Here is a 26,372-nt window from a genome sequence, read left to right as displayed (position 1 = left end):
TTTTCAAATAGCTGCATTTTTGTACTGTATTTAAAAAAAACAATACCAATCTGGTTTGCGTGCCCACCCAAGCACAGAGACAGCCTTGGTTAAAGTGGAACATTGTCTTAGAGCCAACACAGATGCCAAACAGTTCTCTGTCCTACTATTGGATTTAAGTGCTGCACTCTGGACAGACTGGAGGGGTTGGCCTCTCCGGTCCAGTTCTAAATTGGTTTAGGACCTTTTTAACCGGTCCAGAGATTTTGTCGCCCTTGGTGAACATAACTCAGAAAAACTAGATATCACATGTGGCGTTCCACAAGGTTAGATTTGGGGTGCGGCAGTGTTCAGATTATATATGGTACCCCTTCTGATAAGGCTGTATTAGTTATTTAAATACTTGGATGGCTGCTTCCTCCAGCTACATCAAGATAAGACAAAGGTACTTATTATTGGAGCCAAAGCACAGAGAGATAATCTGTCCACACATTGTAAATCATGGGCAATAAAGATAAAACACCAGTTAAAAAACCTAGGTGTCATTTTAGACTCCGAACTCAATTTCGAATCACACATTAGGATTGTGACCAAAATACATTTTTACCACCTGAGGAACATTGTCAAGATGCCACCATTTCTATCTCAGGCTGACACAGAGAGACTCATCCATGCTTTTATTACAAGCAGGCTTGACTACTGTAATGCTCTCCTGTCTGGTCTACCCAAGAAAGCTGTTGGTCAACTGCAAAACATACAGAATGCTGCAGCACGGGTGCTGACCAAGACCAGACAGAGAGCACACATTACATCGGTGTGAAAGTCTCTGCACTGGCTGCCTGTGAGTTTTAGATCCTTTTAAGATTCTTCTATTGGTTTCTGTGTCACCAGACATGCTTTTGAGTTATGTACCCATTAGGTCCCTCAGGTGCTCTGGCACTGACCTTTTAAACTATCCCAAAGCCTAGGACCAAGAGACATGGAGAGGTAGTCTTTAGTTACTATGCCCCCAGTCTCTGGAATAGCCTGCCAGAGGACCTGAGGAGGGTGGAAACTGTGGACATATTTAAAATACATCTTACAACACACCTTTTTAGCTTTGCTTGCTTTGCTATAAATAAAGCTTGATTTGATCATTTGCAGTGATTTGGTGAGGGGGACCCCTCAATTAAGAAGGCAGAAGGAGACTCCGAGCCCTCATGCTCCAGGGTTAAGCCATGGGAGAGACCAATATTATTCTCTGCAATAAAAGATTGGACAACATCATGCTAATTGTTTTAAAAATTGTATGACCTTTCTCAAATACAATGATCAAGAATAAGGAGTTGGCTTATGTTGTAAAGAGTCATCCTCACCATCATTACTTGGTGGCTTGTACTGCGTTTTAGTCTTTTGCTTCTTGATAGCAGTGGCACAGGTTTTTCTGGTGTGTTGGGGAATATTTTGGTGGGGACTTGGGTAGACCTTTGGCGGAAAATTGTAAAATAACATCCAGACTTTTTCTACACACATCATGTGTTAAAGTTTTATTGAAGTGGAAGAAGACATAGAAAGTCAACCTAAACACATTACCAAACTTTAAACCAAAATTCTACAACGTGCCAAAGTTAACCCAGCAAACTGGACGTCCTGAGAACATTCAGCAAGCTTCCCATTAGGTCCCTTAAGGGTTTTGATGTGACGTTATCCCACTGACATTCTGAGAAATACCATATGAAACATAACATATACTATACTATAATATACTGACAACAATATAAATGCATCATGCAACAATTTCAAAGATCTGACTGAGTTACAGTTCACAGAAGGAAATCAGTCAATTGAAATCAATTCCATCTATGGATTTCACATGACTGGGAAGGGGTGCAGCTGGGAGGGCGTAGGCCCTCCCACTTGGAGCCAGAATTAGTTTTCCCCAACAAAAGGGTTTTATCCTCAGACAATCCCGCAGGTGAAGAAGGTTGAGGTCCTGGGCTGGCGTGGTTACACATGGTCTGCGAAGGCCGGTTGAATGTACTGACAAATTCTCTAAATTTACTTTGGAGGTGGCTTATGGTCGAGAAATGAACATTAAATTCTCTGGCAACAGCTCTGTTCGACATTCCTGCAGTCAGAATGCCAATTGCACACTCTCTCAAAACTTGAGAAATCTGTGTCATTGTATTGTGTGACAAAACTGCACATGTTAGAGTGGCCATTTATTGTCCCCAGCACAGGGTGCACCTGTGTAATGATCATGCTGTTTAATCAGCTTCTTGATATGCCGGACCTGTCAAGTGGATGGATTATCTTGGCAAAGAAGAAATGCTCACTAACAGGGATGTAACCAAATTTGTGCACAAAATTTGAGAGGAATAAGCTTTTTGTGCGCGTGGAACATCTCTGGGATCTTTTATTTCAGCTCATGAAAAATGGGACCAACACTTTACATGTTGCGTTTATATTTATGTTCAGTTTAAGTGGAATGTCTCCGATTTAGGTATAGAATAATATGAAATGCTTTGAGACCAGGTTGTGTGAATGGATCAGTGGTTCACCAATCAGGGCCTTGATGCGCTGGTCAACAGTAACAAGGGTAGATGTGTAATAAACTAGGGTGCACGTGACCTGGGTACAACAAACGTTCATTTGCGCGCTCAACTCACAGCTCAGTCACTTCATTCAGGGTAAGTGAAGTTAACCGTGACTTGGCCTGCCCCGAAGCAGGTTAGTTCTGTAGGATTCATTGCCTTAGAAATGTACCTGGCTGAAAGGTGAGACACTTTCATATGACAGATTACTCAAAGTTGACCAAAGTTACTGCGCTAACTCCTCAAACCTGCTTTTTAGGGTCAGTAGCGGTGCGTGGGTAAAATCACGGAGGAAGCTAAGCCAGGAAAAATAGTCATATTACAACCTACGTGTTGTGATAAATATTTTGTTTGCTTTATAACCTGTTATATCCCTTGCCACGTGATATATAGGCCTAAGGCCGAGACAATAAGAAGACACAGTAGCAGAATAAATTTGACTACACTTTTGTTTCATCACAAAGCCGGAAAGCAACATCTGTCAGCTGAAGTCCAGTTACTGACCTACTACAGCATGGTCAAGCAAGTTAATGTTTCTGACATTTTCTGACTACATAAACAACTACTTGATTTAGAACTACTGAGAGTTACCGGAAGTCATGAAGAAAACCGGAGCTGCCTCCACTATTCCAGTGTAACAGTACTCGTCTTGCGTTGTGTACAATCAGTCATCAACACGGAACTCCAACATGTAGCACCAGTCATGTAGCTTTATTCTGATAAGAACGACACAAAATTGCATGTCATGCAATGCACGTCTCACCATCCAACTCTGCACTCACGCACGCTGGTTTGGTGCTTGTTCACTGGGCAGTTACCAAAATAATACAATTACAATATAATATCGTTAACAATGTACCTGATAAGAACGACACAAAATTGCACGTCATGCAATGCACGTCTCACCATCCAACTCTGCACTCACGCACTGTACAAAATATATGAAACCCCCCCACCAGACACGGTAAGTTGCTAGCTAGTACTGGCGGGAATTCTCTACAACAAAATGCACAACAAATATTCTCCAAAAACCACTGCATCTTATGTGTGATGTTCGAATAACATTTACAAACAATTTGATATAAATTGTACATTTAAATCATCACTTGAGAGTATAAAAATCACTTTTGATGTACAGTGCTTTGCAACCAACAACTTACCGCTGGTTTGGTGCTTGTTCACTGGGACGATTCTAACTGGAACATCCCCCCTCGTAAGCAAGCTACGCAAACCAGCCAATAAGATGCCATGTTGAGTAGGTGAAGGCAAGACAAACTCAAACCAAAAACCCATTGGCTTAACAATAAAGTGGCAAGGGGAATCACCAATATAACCCTGTTACACCAGCACCATTTCAACTTCAATATTTCAACATCAATTTCACCTATGCTTAGTCTAACAACTAAAATACCCTAAACTTTTTCCAATCAACATAAGCTAAATATGATATGGATGTCCATGGTACTTCATTCTGTGTGTGTGTGTGTGCAAGTAGAAAGAACATGTTGACTCACCCAGAAACGCCAATGCCCTCCTCTCTTTCTTGACTCTGTCATACAGTACATGCTTTTAGTTTGTGTTGTCTACCTGGCTAAATTGCTTGCTCGCAAGTCTAACTTCCTTTCATGGACAACGATGTGCCAGGCCAGCTAGATCTAGCTGCATATTGAACTTAGGCCAGGGGCACAATGTATGAATTCATGGTTAGATCAGAATCGCAATTATAAGCATTGGCCAGTATGGAGAATTAAGTAAAACCACAGCCAAATCCTTATCTCCATTCATGGCTAACTTAGGAAATGGACAATTCTAGCTAGCTAGCTAGCCACCAGAGGACAACGACATAATGAGATAAAACAATTCAGTTTTTTTCTGTAAATTACATTTGGCTTGTGATTGGTGTGAAGCCAAATCCAAACTGACTTCCCTTGACACATTGTTTTTGGTGCGTTAGCACAAGTCACAGTTGGCTATATATACAGTACCAGTCAAAAGTTTGGATACATCTATTCATTCCAGGGCATTCTCTAAACCAGCTTCATGAGGTAGTCACCTGGAATGCATTTCAATTAACAGGTGTAACTTCTTAAAAGTTCATCTATGGATTTTATTTCCTCCTTAATGCGTTTTAGCTAATCAGTTGTGTTGTGACAAGGTAGAGGTGGTATACAGAAGATAGCCCTATTTTGGAAAGATCAAGTCCATATTATGGAAAGAACAGCTCAAATAAGCAAAGGGAAATGACAGTCTTATCACTACTTTAAGATTTGAAGGTCAGTCAATGCGGAAAATTTCATTAACTTTTAATGTTTCTTCAAGTGCAGTCGCAAAAACCATCAAGCACTGTGATGAAACTGGCTCTCATGAGGACCGCCACAGGAAAGGAAGACCCAGAGTTACCTCTGCTGCAGAGGATAAGTTCATTAGAGTTACCAGCATCTAAAATTGCAGCCCAAACAAATGCTTCACAGATTTGAAGTAACAGACACATCTCAAAAACAACTGTTCAGAGGAGATTGTGTGAATCTGGCCTTCATGGTCGATTTTCTGCAAAGAAACCACTACTAAAGGACACCAATAAAAATAAGAGAATTGCTTGGGCCAAGAAATACCAAGTCCTTTGGTCTGATGAGTCCAAATGGAAGATTTTTGGTTCCATCCACTGTGTCTTTGTGAGAAGCGGAGTAGGTGAATGGATGATCTCCGCATGTGTGGTTCCCACCATGAAGCATGGAGGAGGAGGTGTGATGGTGTTGTGGTGCTTTGCTGGTGACAATGTCTGTGATTTAATTAGAATTCAAGGTACACTTAACCAGCATGGCTACCACAGCATTCTGCAGTGACACGCCATCCCATCTGGTTTGCGCTTAGTGTGACTATCATTTGTTATTCAACAGGACAATGACCCAACACACCTCCAGACTGTGTAAGGGCTAGTTTACCAAGAAGGACAGTGATGGAGTGCTGCATCAGATGACCTGGCCTCCACAATCACCCGACCTCAACCCAAAGGAAAAGCAGCCAACAAGTGCTCAGCATATGTGAGAAGTCCTTCAAGACTGTTGGAAAAGCACTCCAGGTGAAGCTGGTTGAGAGAATGCCAGTAGTGTGCAAAGCTTTCATCAAGGCAAAGGTTGCTACTTTGAAGAATCTAAACTATTTTTGATTTGTTTAACACTTTTTTTCGTTACCACATGATTCCATATGTGTTATTTCATAGTTTTGATATATACAGTGGGGCAAAAAAGTATTTAGTCAGCCACCAATTGTGCAAGTTCTCCCACTTAAAAAGAGGCCTGTAATATTCATCATAGGTACACTTCAACTATGACAGACAAAATGAGAAAAAAAATCCAGAAAATCACATTGTAGGATTTTTTATGAATTTATTTGCAAATTATGGTGGAAAATAAGTATTTGGTCACCTACAAACAAGCAATATTTCTGGCTCTCACAGACCTGTAACTTCTTAATTAAGAGGCTCCTCTGTCCTCCACTCGTTACCTGTATTAATGGCACCTGTTTGAACTTGTTATCAGTATAAAAGACACCTGTCCACAACCTCAAACAGTCACACTCCAAACTCCACTATGGCCAAGACCAAAGAGCTGTCAAAGGACACCAGAAACAAAATTGTAGACCTGCACCAGGCTGGGAAGACTGAATCTGCAATAGGTAAGCAGCTTGGTTTGAAGAAATCAACTGTGGGAGCAATTATCAGGAAATGGAAGACATACAAGACCACTGATAATCTCCCTCGATCTGGTGCTCCACGCAAGATCTCACCCCGTGGGATCAAAATGATCACAAGAACGGTGAGCAAAAATCCCAGAACCACACGGGGGGACCTAGTGAATGACCTGCAGAGAGCTGGGACCAAAGTAACAAAGCCTACCATCAGTAACACACTACGCCGCCAGGGACTCAAATCCTGCAGTGCCAGACGTGTCCCCCTGCTTAAGCCAGTACATGTCCAGGCCTATCTGAAGTTTGCTAGAGAGCATTTGGATGATTCAGAAGAAGATTGGGAGAATGTCATATGGTCAGATGAAACCAAAATATAACTTTTTGGTAAAAAATCAACTCGTCATGTTTGGAGGACAAAGAATGCTGAGTTGCATCCAAAGAACACCATACCTACTGTGAAGCATGGGGGTGGAAACATCATGCTTTGGGGCTGTTTTTCTGCAAAGGGACCAGGACTACTGATCCGTGTAAAGGAAAGAATGAATGGGGCCATGTATCGTGAGATTTTGAGTGAAAACCTCCTTACATCAGCAAGGGCCTTGAAGATGAAACGTGCCTGGGTCTTTCAGCATGACAATGATCCCAAATACACCGCCCGGGCAATGAAGTAGTGGCTTCGTAAGAAGCATTTCAAGGTCCTGGAGTGGCCTAGCCAGTCTCCAGATTTCAACCGCATAGAAAATCTTTGGAGGGAGTTGAAAGTCTGTGTTGCCCAGCAACAGCCCCAAAACATCACTGCTCTAGAGGAGATCTGCATGGAGGAATGGGCCAAAATACCAGCAACAGTGTGTGAAAACCTTGTGAAGACTTACAGAAATGTTTGACCTCTGTCATTGCCAACAAAGGGTATATAACAAAGTATGGAGATAAACTTTTGTTACTGACCAAATACTTATTTTCCACCATAATTTGCAAATACATTAATTACACCATACCTACTGTGAAGCATGGGGGTGGAAACATCATGCTTTGGGGCTGTTTTTCTGCAAAGGGACCAGGACTACTGATCCGGGTAAAGGAAAGAATGAATGGGGCCATGTATCGTGAGATTTTGAGTGAAAACCTCCTTCCATCAGCAAAGGGTATATAACAAAGTATGGAGATAAACTTTTGTTATTGACCAAATACTTATTTTCCACAATAATTTGCAAATAAATTAATAAAAAATCCTACAATGTGATTTTCTGGATTTTTCTCATTTCGTCTGCCATAGTTGAAGTGTACCTATGATGAAAATTATCTCATCTTTTTTAGTGGGAGATCTTGCACAATTGGTGGCTGACTAAATAATTTTTTGCCCCACTGTATATATATATTTTTTAAATTCAAGGGAAGGCACATGCTCTCTGTCTTTCCTTGCATTCAATGCTATGGGTGGCAACAATGTCACTCTTTTTAACATGACAGCATCAGATAGCACCCCTTAGTATGTGTAGGCCATCTGTTTCGCTCACTAGGATTCTTCCTCCGGTAATATAGCCATCCTCTTGCGAATTGAAAGACAATTATGAAACACAGTGAGACGAAAGATTAATAATGTTATTTTTTTCGTTAAAGAAATTGGGGACAGCCTGGTTTCCCTTGGCAGCCATGAATACACGGCAGTGCGTAGGATACCCCTCATCAATCCTCTGAAAGTAGCAAAGATACATCAAAAATCAGAAAACAAAAATTCTGCAAATATTCAGTTGTTGATACAACACTTTAGATAGAACATGTGTACTTCAGTAAACTTAAAGGGGCAATCTGTGTAACCGATGTGAAATGGCTAGCTAGTTAGTGGTGGTGCGCACCAATAGCGTTTCAATCGGTCACGTCACCTGCTCTGAGACCTTGAAGTACTGGTTCCCCTCGCACTGCAAGGACCGCGGCTTTTGTGGCGCGATGGGGTGTTAGTTGTCTATGTGTGCAAAGGTCCCTGGTTCGAGCCCGGGTAGGGAACGGACTAAAGTTAGACTGTTAACAAATAATAACAAACCCACCGACATGCAACAAAACAGTGTAATTGTCCAATACAATAGGTATGTTGTTCATTAGGTCAGTAAGGAGAAATATGGTGCAAAGAAAGATTATTTTTATAATCCTGGTAAGAATTTATTCCGTGAAAATGTGCTTGAAAAAGGCAGTCGCGCATACGGTGTATGTGTTGAATGTAGAGAGAGAGAGAGCCCATTGAATTGAGAGAAAGACGCGTATTTGACGAAGATGAGAGGGAAGGGCGGAGGGAGTGGGACCCGGATGCTGATGCAAATAAGGCAAAGGAAGAGGAGAGAGAATATATCGATTTACGGCAAGAAAAGCAAAAGGACTATACACGGGGAGGCCCTCTCACGCAACGTGTGCAATTATATAAAAATGAGTATATCTAGTAAAATGTCAATACATATGTAGTTATTTTTCACTAGCAAATCGTTGAATCATTGAAATTGGAACCGGCAAGGGAGACACGCCAAAGGAGAGAGAGAAGATGCTGTGATACGCCTACTGGCAGTGATAGAGCGAGAGGGAGGGAGGGAGGGGGTGATACGGTAAAGATGGTTGTTTTGCAAGGGGTGCATCTTTCTTCAAAACAAATCGCTACAATGTAGCTGTTGGACGTAACATATATTTTCACTTTACAAAGAAACTTCAAAATGATCCGATTTTGACAGACGTGGATAGATACAGGCTAACCACAGTGTATGGCAGCACTTGTGCGGCTAACTCGGGAAGAAAACATGCTGCTCCACTTGTGATAACCGGCCTGAGAGTGAATACCATTTACATCAGTCTGCATTGAACTATAAGGACGTTTTATGTTGCAATACATTGTTTGGATGAATGGATGTAGCAGGTTGAATATAGACAAGAAATGGTGCAGTCAACACGAACGTTGATAAATATCTATAAATGATTGTTGCTGTCAAACTGAAATAGCTATTAGTACTTGTTATGCTATGTGGATTGACCAATGTATCATAAACGAAGCTAGTTAAAACCTGAAAACTGACATATAGGCCAACCATGTAATCAATCTTGTCATACTTGTTATCATGATAGGTGTCGCTATTTTGAGTTTAGGCTAGTGCATAACATGATATTTGTGTCGGCAATCCATTTACTCAGCTGTTGATTGTTCAGTTTCAATATAAAACGGTCTATATTCACTAAGAAGTAAAACCTCACAAATCAGTGGAGGTAGTAGGTTTTGTCTGGGAAGGTGAAATATATCCCACAATTCTTAATTCAGGATTTATCCTGCCTTTAACTCAGACTGGAGTTATAGGTCTACATCTCAAAGTAGCATATCAATCTTTTCCTAACCATTACTTGCCATTGTTATACAGACTTCCTTTTTTATTTGGGGACAATAATTCGTGAAATTCACCAAGATATAGAGCTAGTTATCAACATTGGTCACTATAAGTTGTAGTCAATAGTTAGAGCAGTATGAGTAAGGAACTGTCACTAAGTCAGACAGCTCAATATGTTGGGCCATATCGAATGGAAAAAACACTGGGAAAGGGCCAGACAGGTGAGTTCTGAATTGTTCGGCTCAAAGTGGCTCACTTGTAAATAATAATGTGTTTGTGTGGGTTTATCATGGGATGGAGGGCTGGATGACAGGTGGGTGGGTGAATAGATGGATGTAATATACACTCACCGGCCCGTTTATTAGGTACACCCATCTAGTACAGAGTTGGACCCCCTTTGCCCCCAGAACAGCCTGAATTCTTCTGGGAATGGATTATACAAGTCGGAAATGTTCCACAGGGAAGTTGGTCCGTGCTGACGCGATGGCATCACACAGTTGCTGCAGATTGGACCGCGGTACACCACCGCCACCAGCCTGTACCGTTGACACCAGGCAAGATGGGTCCATGGACTCATGCTACTTACATCAAAATCCTGACTCTGCCCTCAGCATGACGCAACATATACTGGGATTCCTCCTCAATTGTCCAGTGTTGGTGATGGCGTGCCCATTGGAGCTGTTTCTTCTTGTTTTTAGCTGATAGGAGTGGAACCCGGGGTGGTCGTCTGCTGCAATAGCCCTTCCGGATTGACGAGTTGTGCATTCAGAGATGCCGTTCTGCACACCACTGTTGTTCTGAGACATTATTTGTCTGTTTGTGGCAAGCCTGTTAACTTGCACGATTCTTGTAATTCTCCTTTGACACCTCTCATCAACAAGTTGTTTTTACCCGCAGGACTGCCGCTGACTGGATGTATTTTTTTCTTCTTCGACATTCTCTGTAAACCCTAGGCACTGTCATGCGTGAAAAGCCCAGGAGGGCGGCCGTTTCTGAGATACTGGACCCGGCAAGCCTAGCACCAACGATCATACCGCACTCAGTCACTTAGGTCACTTGTTTTTCTCATTCTAACTCATTCTAATCGAACAGTAACTGAATTCCTCGATTCCTGTCTGCCTGCTTTGTATAGCAAGCCACTGCCACGTAACTTACTGTCGGTAGGTACGATCCATTTTCGTGAATGGGGTGGTGTATCTAATAATCTGGCCGGTGACTGTATATATTTTGTGACTGTGTTATGAATGCATAATACTTATATTAAAAGGGTGAACATGTGACTCTCTCAGGCTTGGTGAAGCTTGGAGTTCACTGCATTACAGGACAGAAGGTGGCCATCAAAATAGTCAACAGGGAGAAGCTGTCAGAGTCTGTTCTGATGAAGGTAAGACGTTGATGATAATAATCATGATGAAAATAAGGATATCCCAGTATGATGCCTACTTTTCTAGACTGACAATTTCATGATTAACTGTCTCTTTGCAATAGTTACAATAGGCGATGTACATAGTAAACACAATTTCCAATTGTAATGAAATGATATGCATACATTGGCTTTCTCACTCTGTAACAAGACACGTTTCATCAAGTATGCCCTAAGAGTGAACACTGGAATGTAAATTCCTCTCAAATTACAATTTGTATATCTTTCTCTTCCCCCTCTCTATTTATATTCCCCTCTCTTTCTATCCCCATCTCTTCTCTCTCTCCCTCTACCCCTCTCTTTCTCCCGCTCTGTCTAGGTGGAGAGGGAGATTGCCATCCTGAAGCTGATTGAGCATCCGCATGTGTTGAAGCTGCATGACGTTTACGAGAATAACAAATACCTGTGAGTTCATTCATTGTACGTTCAGGAGCGACCCTCTGTTCTGCCTGTACCCTATAGTTCTAGACCCGTGGGTGTGATGTGTAAATATTACTCAAAGGACTGTATTAATCCGCTCTGTCTGTCTCTTGAAGTCTGTGTAGATTTCTGTTATCAAATCTCCTATTGACTTCAATGTATGTTCTATTCAAAAATCCTGATTACACAGGCCTATCCTCAGGTTAGGATTCAACCCACTTGAAATGCTTGCTCAATTCCTCTCTCTCTCCCCAACCTTCACCCCTTTCATTGTAATTTCTTCCGCTCACCCCTCTCTCTCCCCATCTATACCACCCATCACCCTCTATCTCTCTCTTTCTGTCTGTCCCTCTCTGTCTCTCTCTCTCTCTCTCTCTCTCTCTCTCTCTCTCTACTCTACTCTACTCTACTCTACTCTACTCTACTCTACTCTACTCTCTCTCTCTCTCTGTCCCTCTCTCTCTCTCTCTTTCTCCCGTCTCTCTCTCTCTCTCTCTCTCTCTCTCTCTCTCTCTCTCTCTCTCTCTCTCTCTCTCTCTCTCTCTCTCTCTCTCTGTGTGTGTGTAGGTACCTGGTGTTAGAGCATGTGTCAGGTGGGGAGTTATTTGACTATCTGGTGAAGAAAGGTAGGCTGACACCTAAAGAGGCCAGGAAATTCTTCCGACAAATCATATCGGCCCTGGACTTCTGTCACAGTCATTCTATCTGGTAAACGACTACATTCATGTAAAAATCATTGTCAGTCTGTGAGGAGCCTGCGTGGTTGAGTGGTTAGAGCTGCTGACCCTGGCACACATTATGCCAGAGTTGGCATGGTTTCGAATCCGGCCAACTGCTCTTTGACTCATCCACCTCCTACCTCCTTTCCTGTCTTTCCTCTACGATCCTATCTTTTCAATAAATGCACAACAAACCTGAAACAGTTGGGATTGCCCACTTGAACAATTTGTATCAGTTTTTTCTTCTTTCAAGTAAATTAGCGGCACCTGATTGAGCTTGCCTGGTGCAATGGGACCACTGGAATGGTCCAGAAATGCAATCTCCGGCCATATAACACGACAGGCAGGCTCAATCAAATGGTCTGGTGGGGTCTAAATGTCTTTATGCTTCCTTAATTATGAAGTAATTATATTCTATACATCCGCGGTCTCAGTGTTGTACTTACATCCGTTGATCATTCAATATCTCACTAATAAATGATATTCCAATGTATTCTATCCTGCTCTTCTCTAATCTACTTTATTCACTCCATCCTACAGTCACAGAGACCTGAAGCCGGAGAACCTGCTCCTGGATGAGAAGAACAACATCCGCATCGCAGACTTCGGCATGGCCTCCCTACAGGTGGGGGACAGCCTGCTGGAGACCAGCTGTGGGTGAGTATGCTGTGTGTGCGTGCGGGTGTGCGTGTGTGGGTCTTATGTGCTGGTTAAATGCTTACATCTTCTCAATGCCTCATTTCTACCCATTTCAGATCCCCACACTATGCCTGTCCAGAAGTGATCCGGGTAGGTTCCTGATCATCTTCCCTTTTCATAATTCTAAGTGGCTAAGATCATTTAACCAAGTGAGATAGAAATGTAATGATTGGTAAGACATAAGAAATGTAAGTATTTGAGTTTGCTATTACCAACAATGTGTAAGTAGGGAAAGATACATGTTGGATAGTTAACCGTTGTTGCATAGTTGACATTTTGATCTCACATTTTGATTTCTCTTTCTCTCTCTCTGATCTCTCCATCTGTCTCTCTTAGGGAGAAAAGTATGATGGTCGCAGGGCAGATGTGTGGAGCTGTGGAGTCATCCTTTTTGCTCTGCTGGTGGTGAGAAAGTATCTTCTGATATTTTTTGCCTTATGCCCTAACACCTACCCAATTCTTTCAGATCTACAGGAGGGCCTTGGGTGGAGGTGCTAGGGGTCAATTTGGAATTTAGTATTCATGGAGTTGGGTTATAACCTTGTGACCCAACATTACTGCTTGCTTTCCTGCTTTCCTTGACACAGATTAAGCCTAGTCCTAGACATGTTCAATGGAGATTTGCCATTGAAGCTGCTTCTTAGTCCAGGACTAGGCTTAATCTGTACGGAAAACCAGCCCTACGTGTTCGTAAGTGTAGTCCTGCCTCCCATTCTTTGTAAAAGGGCTTATTTAACAGTAACATTCTCTTCTCTGTAGGGCGCCCTACCATTTGACCATGACAACCTACGTCAGCTCCTTGAGAAGGTGAAGAGCGGGGTGTTTCACATGCCTCACTTCATCCCACCAGACTGCCAGGCACTGCTCAAAGGCATGATCGAGGTTGACCCCGACAAGAGACTTAAGGTACAAGAGAGGGGGATAGGGAGGCAGAGGGGAGGGAGCAGTCAACACTGACAATTGTTTTATTTATTTTACCTTTATTTAACTAGGCAAGTCAGTTAAGAACACATTCTTATTTACAATGACAGCCTAGGAACAGTGGGTTAACTATCTTGTTCAGGGGCAGAAAGACAGATTTTTACCTTGTCAGCTCAGGGATTCAATCTTGCAACTTTTCGGTTACTGGCCCAACGCTCTAACCATTGACTACCTGCCATCCCAAGATAAGAGACAGGGCGGGTCGGGGTAGGTTAGGGGGAGCCATTTGGGGATGAATAGGGTGCCATTTGGGGCACACTAAATAAGATTTAGATGCCCAAAATGTGTGCAAAACTGATGAGGATGTATTTTCCAATTGCAAAAGTCAGGCCAAGCAGGAATTGTTTACACCTTGTGCTAGCAGCCATCTGTGTGTGAACAGACTGGCCTAATTGCTCCATCTGCCCTCTCGCCCTTCCAGCTAGAGGCCGTCCAGAAGCACTCCTGGTATCAGTAAGCATAGATCAGTTCTGTCTGCCTTTGAATTATATTGAGAATTTGAAGTAGATGTCAAACGTTGTGTATTGTGCCCAGGTTTTGGGTCACTAACATGGGGGTATTGTGTGTGTGCGCATGTATCTGTTTGTTTGTCTGTCTGCGTGTTTGTTTGTCTCAGGTCGGGTCGTAACGAGCCATGTCCCGAGCAGCCCCCTCCCAGGCATGTGTGTATGGGGCGCATCCTGTGTTTGACCGAGCTGGACCCGGACGTGCTGGACAGCATGCACTCTCTGGGCTGCTTTAGAGACAGCGGGAAACTCACGTGCAACCTGCAGTGTGAAGAGTAAGTGTGTGTCTGTTCATCTGTGTGTCCAGGTTCTTCTCTTTAATTTCTAGTTTTTCCATTGTTTTGTCTTGCTTAGGGGTCTGCAACTGCGGCTCCCTGGCTATTTATAGATTCCCCCCAAAAAACAAATACATATGTAACATTTTTCAATCGGAAATAGATGGGTTTGGAAAGATTGGGACTATCTGAAATAGGCTACATTAAAATCTACAGGAGAATACATGTTAAAACCTGATCTTAAAAATAAAAAAAAACTGCCTGTTCCATGTTAAGTTTCTGTTGCTGAAAGTTTGCAGACTAGGTCGGAATGAGCAAGTTTCTGTTGCTGAAAGTTTGCAGACTAGGCCTGTCTGGGCAAGTTTCTGTTGCTGAAAGTTTGCAGACTAGGCCTGTCTGGGCAAGTTTCTGTTGCTGAAAGTTTGCAGACTAGGCCTGTCTGGGCAAGTTTCTGTTGCTGAAAGTTTGCAGACTAGGCCTGTCTGGGCAAGTTTCTGTTGCTGAAAGTTTGCAGACTAGGCCTGTCTGGGCAAGTTTCTGTTGCTGAAAGTTTGCAGACTAGGCCTGTCTGGGCAAGTTTCTGTTGCTGAAAGTTTGCAGACTAGGCCTGTCTGGGCAAGTTTCTGTTGCTGAAAGTTTGCAGACTAGGCCTGTCTGGGCAAGTTTCTGTTGCTGAAAGTTTGCAGACTAGGCCTGTCTGGGCAAGTTTCTGTTGCTGAAAGTTTGCAGACTAGGCCTGTCTGGGCAAGTTTCTGTTGCTGAAAGTTTGCAGACTAGGCCTGTCTGGGCAAGTTTCTGTTGCTGAAAGTTTGCAGACTAGGCCTGTCTGGGCAAGTTTCTGTTGCTGAAAGTTTGCAGACTAGGCCTGTCTGGGCAAGTTTCTGTTGCTGAAAGTTTGCAGACTAGGCCTGTCTGGGCAAGTTTCTGTTGCTGAAAGTTTGCAGACTAGGCCTGTCTGGGCAAGTTTCTCATTTAGTAAAGTAAAGAAACAAACACTTAAAGCACTAAAATAAATATTGATTATAATCAAACCTGTTTCATTATAACACTTGTGTATCTGTGTGGGGTATTTCAATTATTCACTGGAGGTTTTTAAATCAAAAACTAGTATCACCAGGAGTATCACTCCTGAGGCATATTTACTGTACAAGATGCGATGCTCCCTGCAACTTCACCAGACAGCTGCTGTGGCCGCTGCTCTGGGACACTGAATGTCAGATTTGAGCTGACTTCTATCCGTGGTGCTGAATATCAGATATATTGTGCTTGAAAGAGGCTCTAGTTTCTTGTGGAACTCCCTTTTTTGTCTTATTTCTCCTTGTTTGTAACCAGTCTCGCGTCTTGCTGCCTTACTCGACTTTATATTTATTTAAATTTCACCCCTTTTTCTCCCCAATTTCGTGGTATCCAATTGTTTTAGTAGCTACTATCTTGTCTCATCGCTACAACTTCCGTTCGGGCTCGGGAGAGACAAAGGTCGAAAGCCATGCGTCCTCCGAAACACAACCCAACCAAGCCGCACTGCTTCTTAACACAGCACGCATCCAACCCGGAAGCCAGCCGCACCAATGTGTCGGAGGAAACACCTTGCACCTGGTGACCTGGTTTGTGTGCACTGCACCCGGCCCGCCACAGGAGTCACTAAAGCGATGAGACAAGGATATCCCTACCGGCCAAACCCTCCCTAACCCGGACGATGCTATGCCAATTGTGTGTCGCCCCACGGACCTCCCGGTCGCGGCCAGCTGCGACAAAGCCTGGGCGTGAACTGCGATGCAGTGCCCAAGACCACTGCGCCACCCGGGAGATTTCCTGAATTGAAATCTGTGCAAATTTCTACACACATTCTTCCTTTGACTCAGTATTAAAATCAATTAATTTCTGGGTAACAATTAAGTACCTTACTGTGATTGCTTTGAATTAAAATGGTTAAAAAATAAACTAAAATAGCTTATGCGAAGCGCAATATCTCAAGCGAAGATTTTTGCTATGACTTTCTGGGAGTGGTCTGAGTGGGGAGGGAAAACTATCTGTTATTGGCAGAGCGGTTTGGAACTCTTTCTTATTGGTCTATTAACTCATTTAACAAATTCTATCTCACCAAAACAGGCAGAAATTTCAGGTGCTCTTTTCAAACAGCGCTTAAACTAAAAGGGCATTATCATTTTCACAAATTCACAGTATTATTCCAACTTCGTAGTGTGGAAATGTATATAAAACATAGGAAAATCACTTTGTTGACTGCAATGGGCCTTTAATGTATGATTTGAGAACATTCAACTGCATATCTCAAGATAGGATTTCATTTTCTTTGAGCACTTCCCAAATCCCCTCCCCCTCTCCCTCCCTCCCCCAGAGACAACCAGGAGAAGATGATCTACTATCTCCTGTTGGACAGGAAGGAGCGTTACCCCAGTTACGAGGATGAAGATCTGCCGCCCCGAAATGACGTAGGTGAGTCCCTAGGTGGCAGGAGCGAGCCACTGACCACACTGACACTCTCCACCCCTGTCTGGTCTACTGTCTTCCTCCTGCCCCCGTCTCTGTGTCTGGGCGTGTACCGCTCTCCTGCTTCTCCACTGACATGTGTGCACACCATGCACACTACCCGGACCCACTTTTTAAACTGCTCAATTTGGTGTCTGACAGTGTGGGGGGGGGTGCATGTATGGGCTGTCTGTGTGTGTATAGGGATATTTTTTGTATTTATGAGAGGGTTACTATTAGAGGTCGACCGATTGTGAGTTTTCAACGCCGATACCGATTTAATCGGACCATTTTTATTTTTTCATTTGAAATAATGACAATGACAACAATACTGAATTAACACTTATTTTAACTTAATATAATACATCAATAAAATCTATTTAGTCTAAAATAAATAATGAAACATGTTCAATTTGGTTTAAATAATGCAAAAACACAGTGTTGGAGAAGAAAGTAAATGCGCAATATGTGCCATGTAAGCAGCTAACATTTAAGTTCCTTGCTCAGAACATGAGAACATATGAAAGCTGGTGGTTCCTTTTAACACGAGTCTTCAATATTCCCAGGTAAGAAGTTTTAGGTTGTAGTTATTATAGGACTATTTCTCTCGTATACCATTTGTATTTCATATACCTTTGACTATTGGATGTTCTAATAGATACTATAGTATTGCCAGCCTAATCTCGGGAGTTGATAGGCTTGAAGTCATAAACAGTGCAATGCTTGAAGCACAGCGAAGAGCTGCTGGCAAACGCAGAAAAGTGCTGTTTGAATGAATGCTTACGAGCCTGCTGCTGCCTACCACCGCTCAGTCAGACTGCTCTATCAAATCATAGACTTAATTATAATATAATAACACACAGAAATACGAGCCTTAGGTCATTAATATGGTCAAATCTGGAAACGATCATTTCGAAAACAAAACGTTTATTATTTCAGTGAAATACAGAACCGTTTCCATATTTTATCAAACGGGTGGCATCCATAAGTCTAAATATTGCTGTTACATTGCACAACCTTCAATGTTATGTCATAATTATGTCAAATTCTGGCAAATTAATTACGGTCTTTGTTAGGGAAGAAATGGTCTTCACACAGTTCGCAACGAGCAAGGTGGCCCAAACTGCTGCATATACCCTGACTCTGCTTGCACAGAACGCAAGAGAAGTGACACAATTTCCCTAGTTAAAAGAAATTAATGTTAGCAGGCAATATTAACTAAATATGCTGGTTTGAAAATATATACTTGTGTATTGATTTTAAGAAAGGCATTGATGTTTATGGTTAGGTACACATTGGTGCTCCAAAAGGGCTTTTTTTCGCGAATGAGCTTGTTAAATCACCCGTTTGGAGAAGTAGGCTGTGATTCAATGATAAATTAACCGCATCGATTATATGCAACGCAGGACAAGCTAGATAAACTAGTAATATCATCAACCATGTGTAGTTAACTAGTGGTTATGTTAAGATTTATTGTTTTTTATAAGATACGTTTAATGCTAGCTAGCACCTTACCTTGGCTCCTTGCTGCACTCTCATAACAGGTAGTCAGTCTGCCATAATTGGTGTCCAAACATGCAGATTACCGATTGTTATGAAAACTTGATATCAGCCCTAATTAATCGGCCATTCCGATTAATCTGTCGACCTCTAGTTACTATGTACAGACAGGTAAAAAATGTTTGCCACTGTTGATAAAGATGAGCAAAAATACTGTATAAAACAGAGCTGCTGGAAAACGTGTGGCAACACAGCATTTGCCCCAGTACTTTTCAATCTGCCACACCACTTTCAAAGCAGCAGCACCAAACGTGTTTACCAGACATATTCATTAGTTCACGTCATAGAAACATTTAGAAAAATGTTTTGCAACATGATAGAAAGCAGCCGTTTCTTATTGGACAAGTTGACCTGGTGCCTCCCCCAATTTCATCCCGTTTGCCTCTGTTTTATCTAGTGAGTACAAACCTGTTCCTGAGATTTCATGCAACCTCCAAACTCGCAGCTACAAGTGGATTAGCTTGTCAGTCACAGTGGTCTACTAGCTGCAGCCTACAGAGCTTCATCAACCCCGCCTCTCAACAACTAGGTTTGGTTGCACCAGCACCTTGTTGTTTGACTCTGCACTTGGTTTCTTTCTTCGCTCACGCTCCTCACCTGCCTGCTTGGTTGCCTGCCTTGTGAGAGAGCGAACACACATTTCCATGGGAAACAAGGTATGTGTTAATAAAATCAGTTTAGTCATTCTCTAAAACTAGCTAGAATGACCCAATATATAGCTAGCTAACAAAACTACTAATGTTAGCTTTAGTAGCCTAGCTAGATAGCTAACAGTATTTAGCTAGGTTAATGCAATAATGTAGCCAGCAGCTAACGTTCACAATTTAGACTCACTGAATAAATGTGTTTGGCGCAGGATAAAGAAGATTAAATTACCTACTGCTGCTATCCAAGGCCGTACTGAAGTTTCTGAAAGGTTAGTCAGCGAGATGTCAGTCCAGTAATGTTGGAATTTTTATTTTATTTCCACCTCTGGTGTTTGTGGTGCAAATTTCACAGTCTTAAACGTAAAAAACCTACACATTCTGCCAAAGAGCAGTCTAACACAGACAATATGCACACATTTTTCCAACCATAACAGAATTGCAGAAAGAGAGAATTTATTGATGGTTACTACCATAACTTTCACAAATACAGACAGGCAGCCATCATGGTGTCAGTCTTTTTTGACTAGCTAGTGCATTAGTGACACTTACTGATATGAACTGGTAATGCAGGTTTGGTTAGAATAGATTGCAATAGAATGAATGACGTTCAATAAAATCTACTTAATGAAAAGGGGGTTATTATTTAATGAATATGTTGAAAGTAGTTGATTTAAGATTGAATATATGGATTTGACAGGAAATCAGTTCCTACAGTGCGCGCCAGGGAACCAACCTCTGGTGGGCCAGATGGAGACCAGGACAACAACACAAGTTTAGTGGTTTTATGACTTAGGCTACACATAAAACATGTTTTGTTATAAACTCTACTGTGTATATGTAAACCTGCCTTCTTACATAAAGTGTAAATAATTAATAATTGCAGACGAGTGCTGTAGTCAGACAAACAAATAATAGGTTTTATGACATACAATTAAAATACTTTTCAACATTGAAACCTGTCTATCTTTTACATTTTTCAAAGTCCACTGCTTAACGTTGTGTGTATATAGAGTTAAAATCATATTTAAAGACATTGTAACCATTCTTTGCATAATGCTCAGCCCTGCTATAGTTCACCAAACTATGTTGTTTGTTGAAGTTGTTGTCTCTAGCTCTTTTGATATCAGATTCAGAATGAATAATAACAAAGTTTGTGGTAGTTTGAAAGGGTTTGACCCACCGTAGCGTAGGAATTAAAATGACCTAACAAGAAAACCACAAGCCCTATAGTCATGGCACAGAAGAAAAGGGAAGCTGTCTATAATAATAATATTTTGTCATAGTCTATGAGTAGGACCCAGAGTTTTACCTGACCAGGTCATGAGATCAGAAAAAACTCCAGGCCCCAGAAAAGACACGTACGAATTTTGCCACACCACATTTGAACCTGTGGTGCCACCTCTGGTATAAAATATATAATACAAATACTGAGCTATATTGTATGTTTAAAAAAAATGGGAAGGTATTATTTTATGGCGTTACCTGGTGTGCGTGGCCGAAGAGCTTTATTTTCCTCTCATTTGACCATAGCACCGGTTCCAATCCAAATGCCAATGCTGTTTACATTTGTTGGATGACATGAAAATAGAGCTGTTTGGCCATTCACACCAGTGGTTCATTTTGTATCGATAGAAAGATGCAGAAAAAGGCACCTCCCGAGTGGTGTAGCGGTCTAATTGGCTTTAGGTGTCACTACAGACCCGGGTTCAATCCCAGGCTGTGTCACAACCGTCTGTTACCAGTAGTTCCATAGGGCGGCGCACAATTGGCATAGCGTTGTTAGGGGAGGGTTTGGCCGGGGGTGAGGCCCCTCTAGCAACCCCCTGTGTCAGGCCGGGCTCCCTTTAAGCTGTTGTCAGTTGAACAGTGTTTCCTCCAACACATTGATGCATCTGGCTTCTGTGTTAAGTGGGCGGGTGTTAAGGAGCGTGGTTTAGCTGGTCCTGTTTCAGAGGACGCATGACTCAACCTTGGCCTCTTCTGAGCCCGTTGGTGAGTTGCAGCAATGAGACAAGAATGTAATTGGAAAATGGGGTAATAATAACCCCATACATTCCATTTGAGTAATACAGCACACACCCTTATCCAGAGCATCTTACAGTACTGAGTGGTTACATTTTCATACTGGTCTCTCATGGGAATCGAACCCACAATCCTGGCATGGCAAGCACCATGCGCTACCAACGGAGCCACACATGCCTACTGTAAAATATGGTGGTGGATCTTTGGGGCCCTTGTCAACGACGTCATTAACTTTACCCAGTACCAGGTCATTTTAGCCAAAAACCTGGTTGCCTCTGCCAGGAGGCTGAAACTTGGCCGCAAGTGGATCTTCCTGCAAGACAATAACCCCAAGCACAACATCAAAGTCCACACTTCTTAATTTTTTTTAATTAACCACAAAATCAACATATTGCAATGGCCATCTCTCCGGACTTGAATGCCATTGAAAACCTGTGGTTTGAATTGAAGAGGGCAATGCATAAGCGCAGATGAAGGATATCAAGGATCTGGAAGGATTCTGTATGGAGGAAATGGTCAAGGTTCCCTCCCGATGTGTTCTCCAATCTCATAAAACATTTTAGAAAAGGCTCAGTGCCATTATCCTGTCAAGGTGAGCTATTGAAAACAATAATTTTGACCCCAATCTTTTTCGAGAAAAAAACATTATTTAACAGGTAATCTTTCTTTGAGCAATTATATTAGTATAAAATAATATACTTTTCAATTTTTTGGGGAGCATACAATATAGCGCAGTATTGGTATTATTTATTTTATACATTCTTATGCTCATCTTTATCAAGGGTGTCAAATTTGGACCTGACTGCACGTGGTATGATCCGATTTAAGGGGAAGTTGGGGTTGGTGTTACTGCATGCTGTGCTAACTCCACCCTGGTGTCCCTCAGCGGACCCCCCTCGTAAGCGTGTGGACTCTCCCATGCTGACACGTCACAGCCGCTGCCACCCGGAGAGGAAGAGCCTGGAGGTGTTCAGTGTGACCGAGCAGGGGTCTCCCACCCCACCACGCAGGGCCCTGGGCACGGCCGCAAACAGCCAGAGGTACTGGGGGTCTCACACACACAGTCCAGAAACACACACAAAGACTGAACATGCTTACTCTACAAGCAAATTTTTTTCTAGCCACATAGAATACACAGAGTATAGATTATAATACATATACTAGTAAATAAGCCAACAGTGGACCTACTTAATGGTGGAATAATGACCTTTTCTTCACCTCTATGATGATGACATTTAACCTTATGACCTCGTGACCCCTCTACAGGTCTCGCTCAGTCAGTGGGGCGTCCACCGGCCTTTCCTCCAGCCCTCTCAGCAGTCCCAGGGTAAGAGGCCTGTTGGCCAACACTTTTAACATCAACTCTGAAGTGATGAAGTATACAAAGCTGACTCTGAACTGTCTTTTCAGATGTATGTCAGTGTATTGTTTTGCAATGCTCAAAGATTCGGTTTTTATGGCTGATTGAAAATGCATTAACATTGCTTTAGCGTTCCTTCCCGAGATTGTCCATCTCACTCAAGCTTCTTGATCATTCAGAGCCATTTTACATGTAATAACACCACTCTTTATCGGAATAATTCTTACTCATTGGGATTTTCTTTGTCATGTTTTCTTTTTCTGCTTCTCTACACCTTCTACCATTTCCACCAACTTGATAGATGCACATTTTGTAGCGCATCAAGTAACATGTTTGGTTTGCAGAATTTAAAAAATATATATTTAGGCCTTCCTCTAGTTGGTCATCATTGGAAGTCGTTGTTGGTTTAAGCTTTTTGTTCAATTAGAGAAGTTGTGAAAATGTCAACATACTGGTTAAATTGTTTCTGTTCTGGATCAGCAAAAGCAGAACCCCTGTTTTACCACAGTCATAGCATCACTACTGAAAGAGGAAGTTCACAGAACAGAGTCATAATGTATTGCTTATGCCATTTTGTAGTGTTTGTCTTCCATACTGTTTCTGACATGGAGGGATTTTTGTGTACTGGGTTATCTAATATGTTAGCTTAAAATTATTAAATAAAAGTGAGGTTGGAATATAAATGATTGAATTCACAGTCAGAACTAATGATTTTTCAATTAGTTATACAAATAGCTCACACTGTCAGTGCAGTTTCTTCACCATCATACAAGAAGCACTCTTTTGTCATAACCCATAACACTCATTTCCATCCTTTTTCAATTTTTCAATGTTTCTTTCCAATCCTCCACCCCTCCCCTAGTCCTATCAGAGCCCCGTCTTCACGTTTAGCCAATCAGACGTCACCTCCGCCACCCCTCACACTAAGGACCCATCCAAACCAGGAAGGGCTACCACTTCTCGGCCGGCCCGAGCGCTCGACAAACCCAAAGCGTCGCAGAACCCTAAAACCCAGACCCTGCCCACCCCCACCAAGGGCGGCCAGCCCCACCTCCAACCCATCATGTCCGTCCCCATCCACAACTCACCTTCCTGCTCGCCCTCGCCCCTCCTCTCGCCCATCCCCCGCTTCTTCTTCCCCTCGCCCTCCATGCTCAAATCGGTCACTAAGAGCTTTTACCCCAACTCTGCCCACTCTGTGTCGCAGGTTACTCCCCAGGGCTCTCCGCTGCCAACCCCCATGGGCACCCCCGTCCACCACCCCTCCTCCAACCCTCCCTCAAACTCCTCCTCCTCGTCCTCCTCCTTGCGGGTGGAGGGAGGCGTAGGGGTGGGCTCCCTGTCCCTGACTCCTCCCTCCAGCCCCGGAGGGGGCGGCATGGCAGCGAGCAGCTCCGCCCACTGGAGGACCCGCCTCAACTCGTTCAAGAACAACCTGCTGGGCTCGCCCCGCTTCCACCGCCGCAAGATGCAGGGTGAGAGGTCACAAGGTTTCTTTAGGTGCTTCCCCTAAAGGAAGTTGCAGTTAGGGCTGTTGCGGTGACAGCATTACCGGCACACCAGCAGTCATGAGTCATGGCCGCAGTAAAATTCTACGTCACGGTAAATCTCCTCTTATGCACTCTGGACATGCATTAGTAATACCCAACTCGCTAGTAATCATCAGGTCGCTAATGGACTGGTACTCAGGGCTCTATTATCCCTCTAACCAATCTGACATTTTTTTTTAATAACTTGTTTAAAAAAATTCAAAAAATAAACGGAACAGGGGTGCGTGCATATTGTTGAAGTTGGAAGTTTACATACACATAGGTTGGTGTCATTAAAACTCATTTTTCAACCACTTTCTTGTTAACAAACTATACTTTGGCAAGTCGGTTAGGACATCTACTTTGTGCATGTCACAAGTCATTTTTCCAACAGTTGTTTACAGACAGATTATTTCACTTATAATTCACGATATCACAATTCCAGTGGGTCAGAAGTTTACATACACTAAATTGACTGTGCCTTTAAACAGCTTGGGAAATTCCAGAAAATTATATCATGGCTTCAGACGCTTCTGATAGGCTAATCATTTCAGTCAATTGGTGTACCTGCGGATGTATTTCAAGGCCTACCTTCAAACTCAGTGGCTCTTTGCTTGACATCATGGGAAATTCAAAAGAAATCAGCCAAGACGGTAGACCTCCACAAGTCTAGTTCATCCTTGGGAGCAATTTCTAAACACCTGCTACCACGTTCATCTGTACAAACAATGTCATACCGCTCAGGAAGGAGAAGTGTTCTGTCTCCTAGAGATGAATGTACTTTGGTGCAAAAAGTGCAAATCAATCCCAGAACAACAACATAGGACCTTGTTAAGATGCTGGAGGAAACAGGTACAAAAATATCTATATACACAGTAAAACGAGTCCTATATTGACATAGCCTGAAACGCCGCTCAGCAAGGAGGAAGACACTGCTCCAAAACCGCCATAAAAAAAATCAGAATGCGGTTTGCAACTGCACATGGGGACTAAGATCGTACTTTTTGGAGAAATGTCCTCTGGTCTGAAACAAAAATAGAACTGTTTGGCCATAATGACCATTGTTATGTTTGGAGGAAAAAGGGGGAGGCTTGCAAGCCGAAGAACACCATCCCAACTGTGAAGCACGGGGGTGGCAGCATCATGTTGTAGGGGTGCTTTGCTGTAGGAGGGACTGGTGCACTTCACAAAATAGGATGAAAATTAGGTGGATATATTGAAGCAATATCTCAGTCAGGAAGTTAAAGCTTGGTCGCAAATGGGTCTTCCAAATGGACAATGACCCCAATCATACTTCCAAAGTTGTGGCAAAATGGCTAAAGGACAACAAAGTCAAGTTATTGGAGTGGCCAACACAAAGCCCTGACCTCAATCCTATAGAAAATTTGTAGGCAGACCTGAGAAAGCATGTGCGAGCAAGGAAGCCTACAAATCTGACTCAGTTACACCAGCTCTGTCAGGAGGAATGGGCCAAAATTCACCCAACTTTATTGAGGGAAGGTTGTGGAAGGCTACCCAAAACGTTTGACCCAATTTAAACAACTTAAAGGCAACGCTACCAAATACAAATTGAGTGTTTGTAAACTTCTCACCCACTGGGAATGTGATGAAAGAAATAAAAGCTGAAATAAATCTGACTTAGTTTTTTGTGAGCTCAACACGCCAATCATTCACGAGAGAAATTGGGCGCGTTCCACAGCTAAGGCAAAGCAACGCAAAAACGAATGGTTGTGTGCAATATTATCGACTGTGTCATCGACTGACAAATTGTTATAACATATGATGTGATTAGCTGATACCTAAAATATCTATCCAGGCGTTGTAAGATCTGTCAGGCATCAGCAACATATCATCATGGAAATGCCCCAATTAAGTCAAGAACGATGTGAGACACTGGGCTGAAGGCAGTTGTAGTTTTCATTATTCAACCTAGTTCAGCCCAGAAAAATGGTAATTAACTACAGTGACCCTAATCCGCTGCGCCTGTTCTTCCCAGCTTGGACAGAGACAGATAGCCTACACAGAACACATGAGAGAGGTGTGTACACAATACAACAACAAAGAGGGATAGAGACAGTTTGTGAGGTAGCACTACCCCATTGATAGTTGTAGTAGTTGGTAATTAGCAGTCTTGAATGTATATGCCTATTTA

The 26,372-nt window shown here is 42.6% G+C and overlaps 1 protein-coding gene across 1 annotated transcript in view; it reads left to right on the top strand.

Annotated features, from left to right (window-relative positions):
- Window positions 1–8,544: 8,544 nt before the first annotated feature.
- LOC109870503 (serine/threonine-protein kinase BRSK2-like) overlaps window positions 8,545–26,372 on the top strand; it is a 30,586-nt gene continuing 12,758 nt past the window's right edge. Inside the window, exons 1-14 of the mRNA XM_031805199.1 lie at window positions 8,545–9,813; window positions 10,882–10,976; window positions 11,335–11,420; window positions 12,003–12,143; window positions 12,695–12,811; window positions 12,910–12,943; window positions 13,190–13,258; window positions 13,613–13,759; window positions 14,256–14,287; window positions 14,451–14,615; window positions 16,972–17,069; window positions 22,218–22,371; window positions 22,598–22,658; window positions 23,899–24,166. Coding sequence (XP_031661059.1) covers window positions 9,729–9,813; window positions 10,882–10,976; window positions 11,335–11,420; window positions 12,003–12,143; window positions 12,695–12,811; window positions 12,910–12,943; window positions 13,190–13,258; window positions 13,613–13,759; window positions 14,256–14,287; window positions 14,451–14,615; window positions 16,972–17,069; window positions 22,218–22,371; window positions 22,598–22,658; window positions 23,899–24,166 — 1,552 coding nt within the window. The 5' untranslated portion in view covers window positions 8,545–9,728. The remainder of the gene's footprint in view (window positions 9,814–10,881; window positions 10,977–11,334; window positions 11,421–12,002; window positions 12,144–12,694; window positions 12,812–12,909; window positions 12,944–13,189; window positions 13,259–13,612; window positions 13,760–14,255; window positions 14,288–14,450; window positions 14,616–16,971; window positions 17,070–22,217; window positions 22,372–22,597; window positions 22,659–23,898; window positions 24,167–26,372) is intronic.

The sequence above is a fragment of the Oncorhynchus kisutch genome, linkage group LG25 (assembly GCF_002021735.2).
Source record: "Oncorhynchus kisutch isolate 150728-3 linkage group LG25, Okis_V2, whole genome shotgun sequence".
Lineage (NCBI taxonomy): Eukaryota > Metazoa > Chordata > Actinopteri > Salmoniformes > Salmonidae > Oncorhynchus > Oncorhynchus kisutch.
This window is presented reverse-complemented; position numbering and strand designations above follow the sequence as displayed.